The sequence below is a fragment of the Fistularia commersonii genome, chromosome 20 (genome assembly GCF_037954325.1).
Source record: "Fistularia commersonii isolate RoL2024-O1a breed Wild chromosome 20, RoL_Fcom_v1.0, whole genome shotgun sequence".
Classification (NCBI taxonomy): Eukaryota; Metazoa; Chordata; class Actinopteri; order Syngnathiformes; family Fistulariidae; genus Fistularia; species Fistularia commersonii.
The window spans coordinates 3,283,676-3,297,378 of record NC_141303.1 but is presented as its reverse complement, the minus strand read 5'-3'; the positions used below and the strand labels follow the sequence as shown (position 1 = coordinate 3,297,378).

General features: G+C 40.9%; 1 protein-coding gene across 1 annotated transcript in view; it reads left to right on the top strand.

Annotated features, from left to right (window-relative positions):
* Window positions 1–13,703, top strand: part of LOC147222600 (MAM domain-containing glycosylphosphatidylinositol anchor protein 2) — a 254,616-nt gene that overhangs the window by 87,372 nt on the left and 153,541 nt on the right. The window contains exon 2 of the mRNA XM_086167514.1: window positions 7,209–7,348. Coding sequence (XP_086023640.1) covers window positions 7,209–7,348 — 140 coding nt within the window. The remainder of the gene's footprint in view (window positions 1–7,208; window positions 7,349–13,703) is intronic.

Genomic DNA, 13,703 nt, shown 5'->3' with positions numbered 1-13,703 from the left:
GCCGAGGTTTCTGTCATATCACTCAAACTCCACGACAGCGGAATAAGGCGGAGGATTCACCTGCAGAAGTTGGGTTTTACGCTCTGCATGCCATCGAGGCCCCGGACGTAAATACCCAACTATTTCAGTCACGAGTCAGATTGATGTTCATTGAGAGGAGACACAGCGGGTGAATATGGATCAGAATAGGTGAGAAATGTGTAAGAAAACACTTGAAACATCTGCAAAAAGCATTCAGGGCATTTTGTTTTTGCCTTCTCATTCACATGTTTATCTGAAATAGCACTTATTATCAAACACCACACACTCTAAATGTGTAAAAAAATAGGAAGGAACCCTTAACAGTCACGATTCTTGCTACTCCTGTTAGCTGTTACCAGTTACAAAACAAAATAAACTTAAAAAAAAAAACATAACCTGCATGAGGCAAAAATGACAATGTTAGCATTTAGCTGGTGAACAGTAAACTGTTGCAGAGCCTCGCATCTCTCTCAGGATCAAGCGCGGTCATATTTATTTTTAAAATGGGTACGGCTAGACAAACAAACATATGATTTCTATGAAGGGATTTTTTTTTTTTTTTTTTTTTTTTTTTTTAATTTTAAAACAACAAAATATTTGTGCAAACAGGTAAACACTCCAGGGGTCACAAAGGTGTTTTTGAGTTTGTATTTTCTATTTGGTGAACAGCTCACTGAACAGAAAAATAAATACTGGACACAATTGAGAACAGCAATTACCCTTGCATTTCATTTTGGCCCACGTGGATTCGGTTTTGAGTGGATATTTGAGGTCTGTTTTCAATATTACCATTTTCTTTTGGCAATTTCGTTCTTTTGGAACATCTCAATTTGCTGCTCTGCCTTTTTTGGCCATCATAATGATGCTTAAATTATTTCTACTCCTCTGTTTGCTGTTTCATTTGTCCACCAAACTGTTGTATCATTCAGCCGGAATTAGCAATTTTCCTTGCAGTAACCAATTCTTAGTTTATTTCTAGTGGAACCGCCACAGAATCTGTAATGAGTGTTGTGAGCAGAAATCTGGTTTTCTCCTCTGGCTGTCTCTGTCTGGTTCCCTCATTTCAAAAAAGGAGATTACGAGAAAAAGCAGGATATGGTTAGTGGTCCTCTGGGGTTAGTCTGAGGACATTAAGCCCACAGAAAGAAAGAGCCCCAGCTGTTTGGAGATTTCTTTTTTTTTTTTTCCCCCAAATTTATTTGTTTGATAAATTTAGATTCCTTCCCGTAGCCAAGAAGCCCCTGTGCCACTCAGACCCTCCAGAGCTGTGGTGACAGTGCCGCTTTTAGCCAAATCCAGTTTAATCTCCGTTGATTGTGGTGGATAAAGCCGTGTCTGCATCCCCCGACCAAGGAAAACCAGTCACTCTAAGGGGAGTTCAAGACAAACACACACACACACACAAACACACAAATGCACAGGTTTAAAAATGTAGACAAGTTCCAGTCAATTATATGTAATTGCATGTGCAAATGCTCCTTTTCTCCTTTCCCTCTGTTATACGTCTCTACAGTCAGGCACATTTTTTAGTTATGGAAATTGGATAATGAAATGGAAAAAGCCTCCAGCTCAGGTGTTACTTTATATATTTTTATCCTTTTAAAAACTCACAGTTTTTCAAAACCACATCTGTACGCAACCTGTGCAAATCACCTGCAGAATATTCCGCGGCGTGCAGATTTTGAAATCCAGCCTCAGCGCGACATTCGCAACATCTTCTTCACAAACGCTTGCAGGGCAATTAAAATAAGTGACTTCAGTGCGATTCTTGCTGTAACTATTACAGTGGACACTCACTATTTAGCAATGTTCTCTCCCAGCGCTTCGGGGCCTGTCACACTGCTGTGACTGGCAGATGTGTTTTTTTTGTTTTTTTTTTCTCCTTGCCAAAATTAAATTTCCGAACCGGCAGGAAAAGAAACACGATTAGAAGAAGCGGCTAATTAACATCTAAATATGCAACCGGCAGAATCAATCTTTTTAGCTCATTGCCCACAATGACCTCAGCTCTGCCACTCCAACATACATGGACGCTCGCATTTATCTAACATCTCGTGATGTTGCTCTGCGAGGATCTGATATTGTTGTTGGAGTAGGCTGGGGAAAAAAATAATAATCCAATGATTTGCCGCAGCAGAATTTGCCCAAAATTTTGAATAATTTTGACAAATTCTTGTCATCATACAAGTGATGGAGTAATGGAGAAAATGATAAATATATATATTATTTAATCCATAAATGGTGCATATCTACACCACATAGGTAATAATTATATGGACTTTTTTGAGCCGTTACACATACAGCAGTTGTTGATTATTTGATATTTTAAACAAGAACAAGAAAAGAAACTTGAACAGCTTTGTTCATAACACAAGCAACCAGGATATTGTCTGGTTTGATATTTTTAATGAATTGCTCTCAACATATATTTAATAATTCGCGATGGGAACATTTATTGAAAGCAGACATGAATTAATGACTTAATTGTAGCCAGTATCCGTTTTTTGTTTTAAATACAGCTGTAATATATGACATATTGTGCTTGAATGCTGTACATGAAAATGAATATAGAGCTGCTCAATTTTTATTTTTTTATTTTTTTTAAAAAAGGGGAATAACTGTGTATGCACTTACAGTGTGTCAGTGTTGGAAAATTAAAGAGAATTAATTAACCTAGGTTAAGCCTAGAGTTAAGCCTATGGTTGCAACGTTGTGCATCGGTGCTTTTTTCCATTACAAGGTAATACATTAAATTAAATTAAAGCAATCCATTATAAAATCATTATTTACCCTACAGTAGTTTGTACTTTTTTTGCCAAACAATCGACATGATTGAACGGAAGCATGTAATATCATGCCTCACACAGTTACATGTATTGGACGGAGTTGAGATGTTTAACATCCAGTCTCCTCGCCTGGGCCTGCAGAATGAATTCACCGCTGAGTCTGTCACCCACATTCGTCTCTGTCTTGCCGTGTTTTATCTCACCTGCCAGCGCGTTGACGTGTCACCTTGTGCAACCCTCAACCACAAATCCCAGAGCGCTAATGTGTCATCGGCTATTCCAAGCAACATATCTTATGAGTAGTTACTGACAGCAGTGTGAACATCAAATAGTGTTTCCATTAAAAGAAAAACCAAAACTAGGAGAAAATGATTTTGTAATGATGGTGATTTCTGTTCGCACTCTGGGTGATTTGAAAGCACATGTTAGCTTAATGAGCGAATCTACGCGAGGGAGAGCATCATTGCGCTCGTATGCTGAACTAAAACGTTTCTGTATTTATTTATCGCTTATTTATTTGCGCTCGGAGGCTGGCAGGATCTGCGCCGGCATGAAAAATGGCTGTGTGTTTATATGTCGGTGTGGTAGTTACAGGAATGGCTGTGGCTGTTGAAGATCATTAATTACGGGTCTTTCCTTTGTTTCCTCGTGGACCGATGCTATTCATCCGTGATTCTGGATCGGTGGAGTAAAATGGCACGAGCACTTTGTTCAGCCGGTGCCCCGGGGTCTCGTTTCGGAGCCTCCTCTGTTTTAAGTGGCAGCCTTGCGTGAAGCTCCGATGTGGCGAGTTCATTTCTCAAGCCGTTATCGCCCGCCCCCGCCAACTTCCCCGGCCCGATGGAATTCGCCACCGCTGCCGGAGGGAGGAGGAGAATGCCGGGCCGGGCGCGGGGAGCCGTCCGACGACGGATTATGAATCGCCGGTATCTCCCGGTTTGCGTCGATGTCACCCTCCATCAATCTGCGTGGCGTTTGGGAAGGCAGGAGGAGCACGACGGGGTGTGACGCTAACGAGCTGAGGGGAGCTGGAATCAAGCAAAACAGCATGATTATTAACAACAGGAAGGGACTCGGTGGTTAGCGCCGGCTAAGGGTTTGCTCTTTGCTGAGTCTCCCTGCACAGCATTAGGGAGGAGTGTCGTCGTGCTCATTAGCATCTCAGCCAGGATAGACTCAGTCTGCTACCGGCGCCGGGTGCGCCAAAGGGGGCCCACACAGGAAGGCGCTCCTCCGACAAGAACAGCACACTGCAGGCTGCGACTTGCGGTATTCGCTGTTTTCCCTACCAATTTGTACTCCTCCTCCTAATACGATCCGGTCTCTAAACGAACTCGTCCCCAAATCCCGTACACAAACAGATGCTCGTATTTCCGTGTTTTGGTTATGTGATGCTGCGGTTTCACTGATTGCACAGAACTGATGCGTGTAGTACTTTAAACTGTGAGATCCACCCTTGTTCTCAACATATACTGTATCCATGTATATGTATAGTTAAATTTACAGATGTAAAGTGTACTCGTTCTCAACCGGAAACCAATGATATTTTGTTATTTATATTTGGTGATGGCAAAAAAATTGTTATATTTTTCGTCTTTTTTTTTTTTTTTATTAACTGACTTGTGTGTGTGTGTGTGTGCCCATACTCAAATACAAACATACCTTCAGAAATACACATATGATCAGTAGTATTAGTCGTATTAATTTGAAAAAGCTGTAACAGTCCGTCTATTAATAGGTTTTTTTTTTCAAAATATTTGTTTTCTAAAAAGTAATTGGCTCCAAAATTGCAGTTTTCATCCAGTTCCTATCTGCCGGCTATTTTCACCTCGTTGGTGCCAAAATCCAGCAGCTGATTCCCTGGTCTGTGCTAAAACCTTGAAAATCGTATCAAATTAAAATTACCACCTACGTATCTTCCGGTGCCTCCTTAGGAGGATGACAACAGAGCCTTCTTAGCGTCATGGTCTGCTAAAATGACTTCTGTAAGCGAAGACTGCTGTTTAAAACAAGATGTGAACAAATTATATACGTGAACAGACTCTCTACAGGTCATCCAAGTTGTTTTCTATTAAAAGTGTTGAGTATCACCGTAGGCATTTGCATGTTGTAAGGTAATAATTTCCTGTTGTAAAACCCGTATTTTTCATTAGCCAAGGTTAATTTAAAACACTGTCTTCCTGATTGTAAATTTGAAGGCAAAGGATTGTGTAATTATTCTCAGTTGTAAATTTGTGCTGATATCTTTCCGTACGCAGCCTGACAAGAGCTGTGTGTTGGTCTTCCTTTGCTTTCTTTTTCAGGTTAATGTCATTAACCCACAGACTGACTGTCATTTTCATTTAAACAGCAGGATATTGATTAGTTGCTGCTTCCTCACTACTGTAATACTTCTCCTCCTCTTAACTTTGTGTGAATATCAGGATCAAGTTATAGTATGCCGATGGCGAAGACAGTCAAAAATTGGAAATAAATTCTGGAAAAACAGATTAGACCTTACGCTGATCTCTTGAAACCCATAGCTATAATCCGGATCCATATAAGCAACATTAGCTGTATGGATTCAAGGTGTATTTGGGGTTTTAATTAAAATTTTTGTTTCTAGGATCAGCAATTATTTGGCCCAGTAATCATAATGAGATAAAGAGAGGAATTCACAGACCTGATCTACAGTAGAAGCCCACTCCTCTGTATAGTCAAACTATTAATATTTTGAAAATAGCTGCGTTGAAATGTAACAAAATCACGATGTCACACGCAGGACGTGAGCATGTTTGATTCATTTTCCTCAGAAGGGACGGATTGGACACTCAGCTTTGCGTTTCGTAAAAAAAAAAAAAAAAGAAAGAAAGAAAAAAAAGAAAAAGAAACACAAGTATCTCCAAATCAGTGAATGAATGAATTATGAATGAATGAAATAAAAAGCACGAGGATCTTGTTTATACTAGATTGAAAATATGAAAGTTGCATAGAATTTTGGCAAAACTGTGGTTGTCAGATTCTCTTCAAGATATTAGTGTAATGTAGCGTAACACAGCTTTTAAAGACAATAAAAATAATACGAGAGTTAGAATAATGGCCATAGATTGATATGCAAACGACCCTTTCATATGCAAGCCTCCCTTTACTGCAGCCAGTTAGCACACAGGCTAATACTAGCTTAAATGCTATTTTAACAACACAGAGCAAAGCCTTGTATTGCTTTTTACTTTGCACATGATTCAGAAAGTTGACAATCATACAGTCCGCAGGGCTAATATCTCAAAGAAAATCTGACTAATGTTAAATATTTACCAATATTTAACCAAGTACCTTATTGAATGTCGACGGGGAAAACTGAGGCAAACACTCCAAGTCTGTTTGTACGTTTGGTCCATTGAGCTGTCACTCAAAAACTCAGCAGCCAATCAGCTGGCAGCTTACTAAGCCCCGCCCATAGTCAGTTTTGCAAACACAAAAAACAGGAGGCACGAGCAAAAGTCTGTTGTCAAACAGAATACAAAATTCAATCATTTCAAACTATTTATTCAATATCTTGTTTGCAATTTGTGTATTTTTGTGTTACTAGCTCACTTTTGTTCGCTCAATTCATAGAGTATCGCCTGCTTCCTGAAACGTGTCGCTTTATGATGCATATTGACAAAAATCTAAATTCTCTAAATTATAACATACTCTTGAAACATAATATTCAGTGATTGAGTCTAAGTTAGCTGTCGGAAAAGGGTCCAGAGGCGGAGTTTCTCCCCGTAGGCTGTTATTTTGCAAATGATCAAGTGTATAAATCTGATTTGATCCCGACGTATCAGTTATCAGGGCTGGGATCTCTGGTTTACGACCCCCACCTCTTGCTCCGTGAATCATATGATCGCTTCCCGCTTGTCGCAGGCTTGTGTGTGATTTCTGGAGAAAATGGGAGGAAATTAGTTCAACCCCCCCGGACACTGACGTGCTGCGCCGACCTGTGAAACCTCAGCATGTGCACAGGTCTATTAGTCGCATTAGTTTGCTGCGGTGTGCTTCAAAGCGGCGATGTACAAAAGCACAAATGCACGATTAGTAGTGCAATTTGCCAAACGTGCTATTGTGATATGTTACACAACGTGCAAGGCAGTGAGGCACTTTCCCTTGATATTTACCGGTAACATTAAAAAGTGAAATATGTGTCATTGCTCTTTTTTTTTCCTCCCCTCTGCATCTACCTCAATTTAATGTTCTCTTCATCGTGCCATACAAATGTTGCCACATAGCTTTGAAAGAGGCTTATTTTTAAGCGAGACAGCCTCTTAATGAACACGCCATCTGTTGTGACAAACCACTCTATTCTCCAGAAATGACCAGAATGACCAGAATGAACAAGCTTTTACTCTTGAACTTATTTATATATTTTTCTACTCTCCGCAGCGTCCCCGACTGTCCGCATTATTCACTCAGGGCACGCCTGTAACGTGGAGGAGGAGAGGCACACGGAGCGGGTTTACACCATCAGAGAGGGCGAGACCCTGGAACTCAGCTGTCTGGTGACAGGACATCCTCGGCCGCAGGTAAGGAAATCCGCGTCCTTGTTCATCTGCCTTACCTGTCACCGTGCAAACACGGCAAGTGACTACATTCAGGCAAGCGCTGTATGAATTTAAGGCACTTTTCGGTAACTTACTTTTTTTTTTCTTTTTTGCATAATACCTCTTTTCTACTTTTTTTTATCATGACTGATGCAGGTTCTTAAAAAAAAAAAAAATGTACAGCTAGCCAGCGGAAAACATGTCCCTTGAAATGTGTTGATTTTCAGGGCCAATCGAATAATAAAATATTACTATGCTTCATATGCTATGGTACTTTTCATGTTGAATAGATATACTTTTGCATGAGTGTGGTTATACTCATTTTTCCCACTAACCCATGAAAGGTGACTTCAAGACTTCAAGCCATGATGATTGAAATTAATCCATAATAGTTAATCAATTACCTGTCAAGAAATCATAGCAGTCTTCAGAACTTCATCAAATTTATCTTTTACGACAACAATTTTGATATATTTGAGCCATATGAGGGAATCATATTGGACTAATTTCCAGTCTTCATCTATGTGTCAACAAAAAAAAACAGATCAAATGTTACTAAATCAAAAGATTACTTGCAGCCTAGATATTAAGAAAGCACCAAAACGGCCAAAGTCTTGCAATGCACGATGACACTTTACGTGCGATTTCCTAGTGTACTTTTCGCTTTAAGGACTTTGAATGGAAAACATTTGCTTCAAAAATATTTTTCTTTTTTTTTCTTTCTGCAAACGTATGTAAAGGATCTAAATACGTTTGTCCACTTCTGCGTATGCAAATGAATATGCAGGGAAATCCTGGCATGAAATGCTAATTGCGTTGCCCGTCTCTCCGTCGCCTGTTTCTTTTTTCATCTGCCTCTTTCCGAAAGCTTTCTTTTAATTCGGTATTAGCGTCATTGAGTGGCACAACACGTACCTTCGCACTAAACCAGCTTAAAAGTTTAATCCTTTAATTATTGATGCTTTAGGTTGCATTGTGCACCTGCACGTTGATAATGAAGGCTTCGGAGTCTAATGAGGATGCTGAAACAAAACTGCCAAAAACATCTGCAGAAAGAAAAATAATGAGTGAGAAACAGGCCACAGCGAGAGGACTGGGTCATGCGAATACATGTGGGTCCTGAGCATTTGAAGTTTTTTTGTTTTTTTTTGTGATCTGAGCTAATTAGAATAAAAGTCCACCTTTTTTCTGAAGAAAATAAACTTTTTGCTTTGTTCTAATCCACGTCCTGATTTTCTCACCTACTGATGGTAATTGAGGCGACGTGTGGTTTTCTTTTCGACACTCACGGCCAATAGCCGAAAAAAAAAAAAAAAAAACAGATGGCACAAAAAAATTAAAAAAAATAGTGGAATTTTTTTTTTTTTTTTTTTTTTTTTTTCAAAGGTGCACCTGTGGAGACAGAAAACCATTCACAAATGTATTTTGTGTAAATCGCAAATGTATCACCCTCTTTCTTAAGTCATTTCGTGACTTAGAACCATTCACTTTCTCATTCACACGTTTTGGTATTCACACTTCTTGCTGTGATGCAGATGCGCTAACCCATATCCCACCATGCTGACCCAATGATCAATAATTTCCTCATTATTTTGCATTCGCTGAAAATTAAATGTGACACGAAATCAATTATTTCAACTTGTTTATCCATTTGTTTAGCAGGCGCATTGCGGAATCCACAATTCCAGCCAGGCTGACGTACAACCGGCCATACATACTACAAGAAAAGCTAAATTAATCTCCACAAAATCCTTCAGTTTATTATCAGTATAAATATCAGTTCTCAGAGATGTAATCGATCGCCCTCATTTTTCTTTGAGCTTTAAAAATGTCTATTCTGCATTTTGCAAGCGTCGAACTTTGACCCGAACATCGTATTATATTCTCGTCCCGCTGTCGGCAGGATTTGCACACACTAACCTTTTATCCGCCGCTTATTGAATGCCGTTTCCATTTTCGCTTGTTCACACTGATTACGTGGAATTCAGCGGTATGTGTGCCCGCAGTTGAGCTCATTTGTATTAATTAATAAAAGTCCACGCTCCGTGATCAATAAACGGGGTTGTTCATTTGTGTCCATCCACCCCTAAGGCAAAGAACATATTGATTTCTATTTTTCAGTTGAAAAGGTGAGGCTCCACATTATCCGGGGGGGGATTTTGGGCATGGCTGTTCATCTCTTTCCGTTATCAAGGGGTGCAACTTTGCGCTCATGATCCCTGCCTTTCCTTTTAATTAGAGTTTGAGTGCAGAGCGAGAGGAGGGGAAAAAGGAGAGAGGAATGGGAGATCAAAAGCCCCTCATCGCTGTGGCAGGAGAGCCACGATCTCCTTTGAAACGGGAGTCATTACCAGACCCGTCGCGGTTCCCCCGGCACGACGGGTCTGGGTTGTGTCTCTCAGGACTCGGGGACGTGTCCTGCCCGTCCCCTCTGGAGGCGGCGTGGGACCCGGGGTGGTGCGGATTCCATCCGAGCCGCTTCCGAAGTTGTTCGGCGGGGTTATCCGGGGCGGCAGAAGACCCGGGGCTGCTTTTGTGACGTTAGCGGGTAAAAAACACGCGGGTGTGCAACCTCATCGGAAAGAGACTCGCTTGTTATTAAAGTATTAACACTCCGTCTTTTCATTACTATTAAATATTTATCCTCGGAACATGTTCTGAGTCTTCCTTTGCTCCAAAGTTTTGTTTAATGAGTTGACTTTTTTTTTTCCCGTTTCCTGTTTTTGTCATCTTATAAACCGGGTACCTGTTATCCAGATACACGGCCGCGTTGGTTCGACTATTTGTGTGGAAGCATCCTTTGTTTTCTTTCTGCGTAGCGTCAGCGTCGAACTGTAACCGGTCCCATCTGGACCAAGATACCACAGGGGGCCAAGTCACACTACTCCATCACTGAAATAGCTTCCATTAGTTCTGCATTAGCAAATCACAAAATTGCCCCCCGTTTCCTCCCCCATCAATGCTGTCCAGATTTGAAATCCCTGACTTTCAGATCCTACAGCCCCCGTGATAATACATAGACTGAGGCGCGTTGCGCCGAGTATAACATCGGAACAGAGAAGGACCAACCGCGCAGCTAATGGGGCCACGGTTGGTAATTCTGTCACCATTTAATACTTTACTATCAATATCACACTGCTTAAATTACATGAGCACCCCTCAGGCCTACCTACCAATGGAAGCTCTGGATTCCATCCAGCCAGGCAGCAGCTTCCTCTTTGTTAGAAACGTTTACAAGCCGCCCAATCCCCTCGTCCCCAGAGCCAGATCGCGTCGGCTGTCGGCGGCCGGCGCCTACCAATTTGACTGTCGCGTAAAAATCTCCTCCTGTCACTCACCTGTGCGCCTCGTGATATGTTTTTCCCTGTTCGTTTCACCTGGCCGATGCGCGTTTTAAGAGTTTACCGGCGCGAAGGGGAAGACGGGGAAGAGAATTTAGTCGATGTGAATCGCGGGAGTTGTTTCAAGCGAGTCCTGAACTCCCGGTTCTCCGAGGAGGAGGACGACAGATGAAAGGTTCAGGCCGGATCACCTCAATCTCTCATATTCCTTTATTACTTTCAAAAATATTTCATTCGGCCCCCTCGTCTGTCTCCGCCACATACCCTTATCCGAAACAATTCCGAGACAGATTGCGACCGTTTAATTATTGAGTTTAATTAATTGAATCCACCGCCGTGTTCGCAGCTGCCGGATGAAATTGTGAACGTGAGGATGCCGCCGCTCTCCAGATGAATTCCCCAGCATGCCGACTCCCTTCCCCGCCCTGATGTCCAATGACGATTTCACGATTTATCCGCAATTTTGAGACCGGATCAGAATTTCCCATGAATCGTTGTCACGTACCGGAGGAACGCAGCAAACCGGGCATTCCTGGTTCGATTCCCGTCTCGGACCGGTGAGCGGATCTCCCCAAGGGGATTAATAAAGGATAAATAATTTTTCTCAACGTGGCAACTGGACTTTTCGAAGACTGCGTTGGTCCTGAGTTGGAATCGGTTTATCAATTCCAACTCGGGTGAGTCGCCCCCAAATCCTTAGCTTTGTTCCCCGAGCGACACGTACATTAACATAACAACTCCATTCAACCCAGTCGCTGCACAACAACTCACTCATTAACATAATAAATCCTCTCAACTTGGACCGACGCCCGACTCCAAACACCGCAGTTACTCGCCGGAAACTCCCCGCCGTCTGTTAGAAGTGAAGAAACCTCCGGGTTGAAAGGAGGAACGTCTTCAAGAAACAGTCCGGTTGCCGCGATAAGATTTGCCGGCGATCCACTGTAACATGGATGACCGAGAACCTTCACAGACGTACGATAAGTCGTGCGCCGGAAGCCGTTTTAGACATTTAAAAGTAAAAAAAAAAAGACAATACAAACTGTGAACTGCGAGGGCGGCGCTCAAAAAGAAAAGAAAAAGGCAAAACAAAATGTAAGTGATAAAGAATTCGAGGCACAAAAAGCAAGAGGAAAAATAATTCTCAGCAACGATTTCAAGGTTTGCAAAAACCCCGCATCGATTTTGTGATTGATAGTGAACTGTGACTTTACTGAAGGGAAACAATGAAATAAAATCTCAAAAACCGCGTTTGCTTTCGTTAGCTCGGAGAATGATCATAACCATTAAATAATTATCAGCATATTAAACGCGGCGTCTCGTTACTCGCTCGTTTTCTTTTAATCGCCGTCATAATCATGGTGATCTGTGTGATCAAAATTCAAATATTTGATAAATGTCACTTATTCCAGGTAATGTTCATGGAGGTCAGCCTGACAGAGCGGATACGAGTATCCATGAAAACACCGCTGGCGTTGTTTTTCAGCAGAGGTGTCTTCGGAAAACAAATGAATTTAATGAAACAAAAAAGCGGTGAACCGTTTTTCAAACACGATTCGGTTTCCGCTCGTATTTTAAATTATTTTTGAGCAATTTTTTTTTTTTTTCCTCAAGCGATTCAAGTGATCAGAAGACGTCTAGACATTTTACAATTTCTTCCCAAGTGAAAAATTAATTAGTAGTTTCACAGTAGTTTGTTTTTTTTTCTTAAACCTCAATAACACTACATTGACATTTATCTGAGTTATTCTGATTTATCCGTCAGACTGTTTTTAGTTTAATTTCTTTGATTCTGTGAAAAGACATGAAGTTTACAATGATGAAGCACCCCCGCCGTCTGGCGTGCCCTGGCTTCCCTCCTTTATGTCCACACCGCTCTGTTTGAGTACCAGGCTCCAATAGCCGGCATAAACACATTACAAACACCCTTTTTTGTTTCAATTATTGGCCGGCCGGATTCGACTCACTGGGCCGCAGGTCAGTGAGTACAAATAATCTGACCTCGGGCCTTGGAGCGTTTCTCTTTATACGGACGCGCTGGATTATGTGATCTTTTTTTTTTTGGATGTTCTCTTGACGGTTTTCCTGCTATTCTGGCGTTTCAAGCAGATGGCGCTGCTTAAACCAAAATTTAACCTTCCTTCTGTTTACTGTCACTGCCAGTCTGTCACCAGTGATGGCCATTCACCCCACAGAAATGTGATAACCAAGGTGGAAACAAATCACTTTCAATAACAACCACCACCCCACATTCGGGTTGCACATAGTTATTTAATTTAAAAAATATATATATATATTATTTCGATTTTTTTTTTTTTTTTCATTTCATTAATTTTTTTCTTCTTTTTTTTTCTTTTTTTTTTTTTTGTCACCAGTGATGGCCATTCACTCCACAGAAATGTGATGACCAAGATGGAAACAAATCACTTTCAATAACAACCACCATTCCACATTCGGGTTGCACACAGCTATTTAATTAAAAATATATATATATATATTATTTGGATTATTATTTTTTTAATTTCATTAATTTTTTTTCTCCTTTTTTTTTTTTTTTCTGTCACCAGTGATGGCCATTCACTCCACAGAAATGTGATAACCAAGACGGAAACAAATCCCTGTCAATAACAACCACCATTCCACACAGCTATTTGATTTAAAAAATATATATATTATTTTGATTATTATTATTTTAATTTAATAAATTTTTTCTTCCTTTTTTTTTTTTTTTTTTATATTTATTTATTTAGTTTTTTATGCAGCCAAGTACTCTCAAATCTAAACCTGTAGTCTGTGGACTTCCACTTTGTGATTTGGACCGCCGAACGCTCCCTCTGATCACCCGATTGTCATGCTCAGCCACAGTCGGCTGCACCGCTGATGGTTGCATAGACCACCAGACAAGATGGCATGCAATTAGAAACCAGTGTGCGGATAGAAGAGAGAAACGTCACAGCAGGCATTACGGGAGATTCACAGAGAACGCGTGCTCCAGC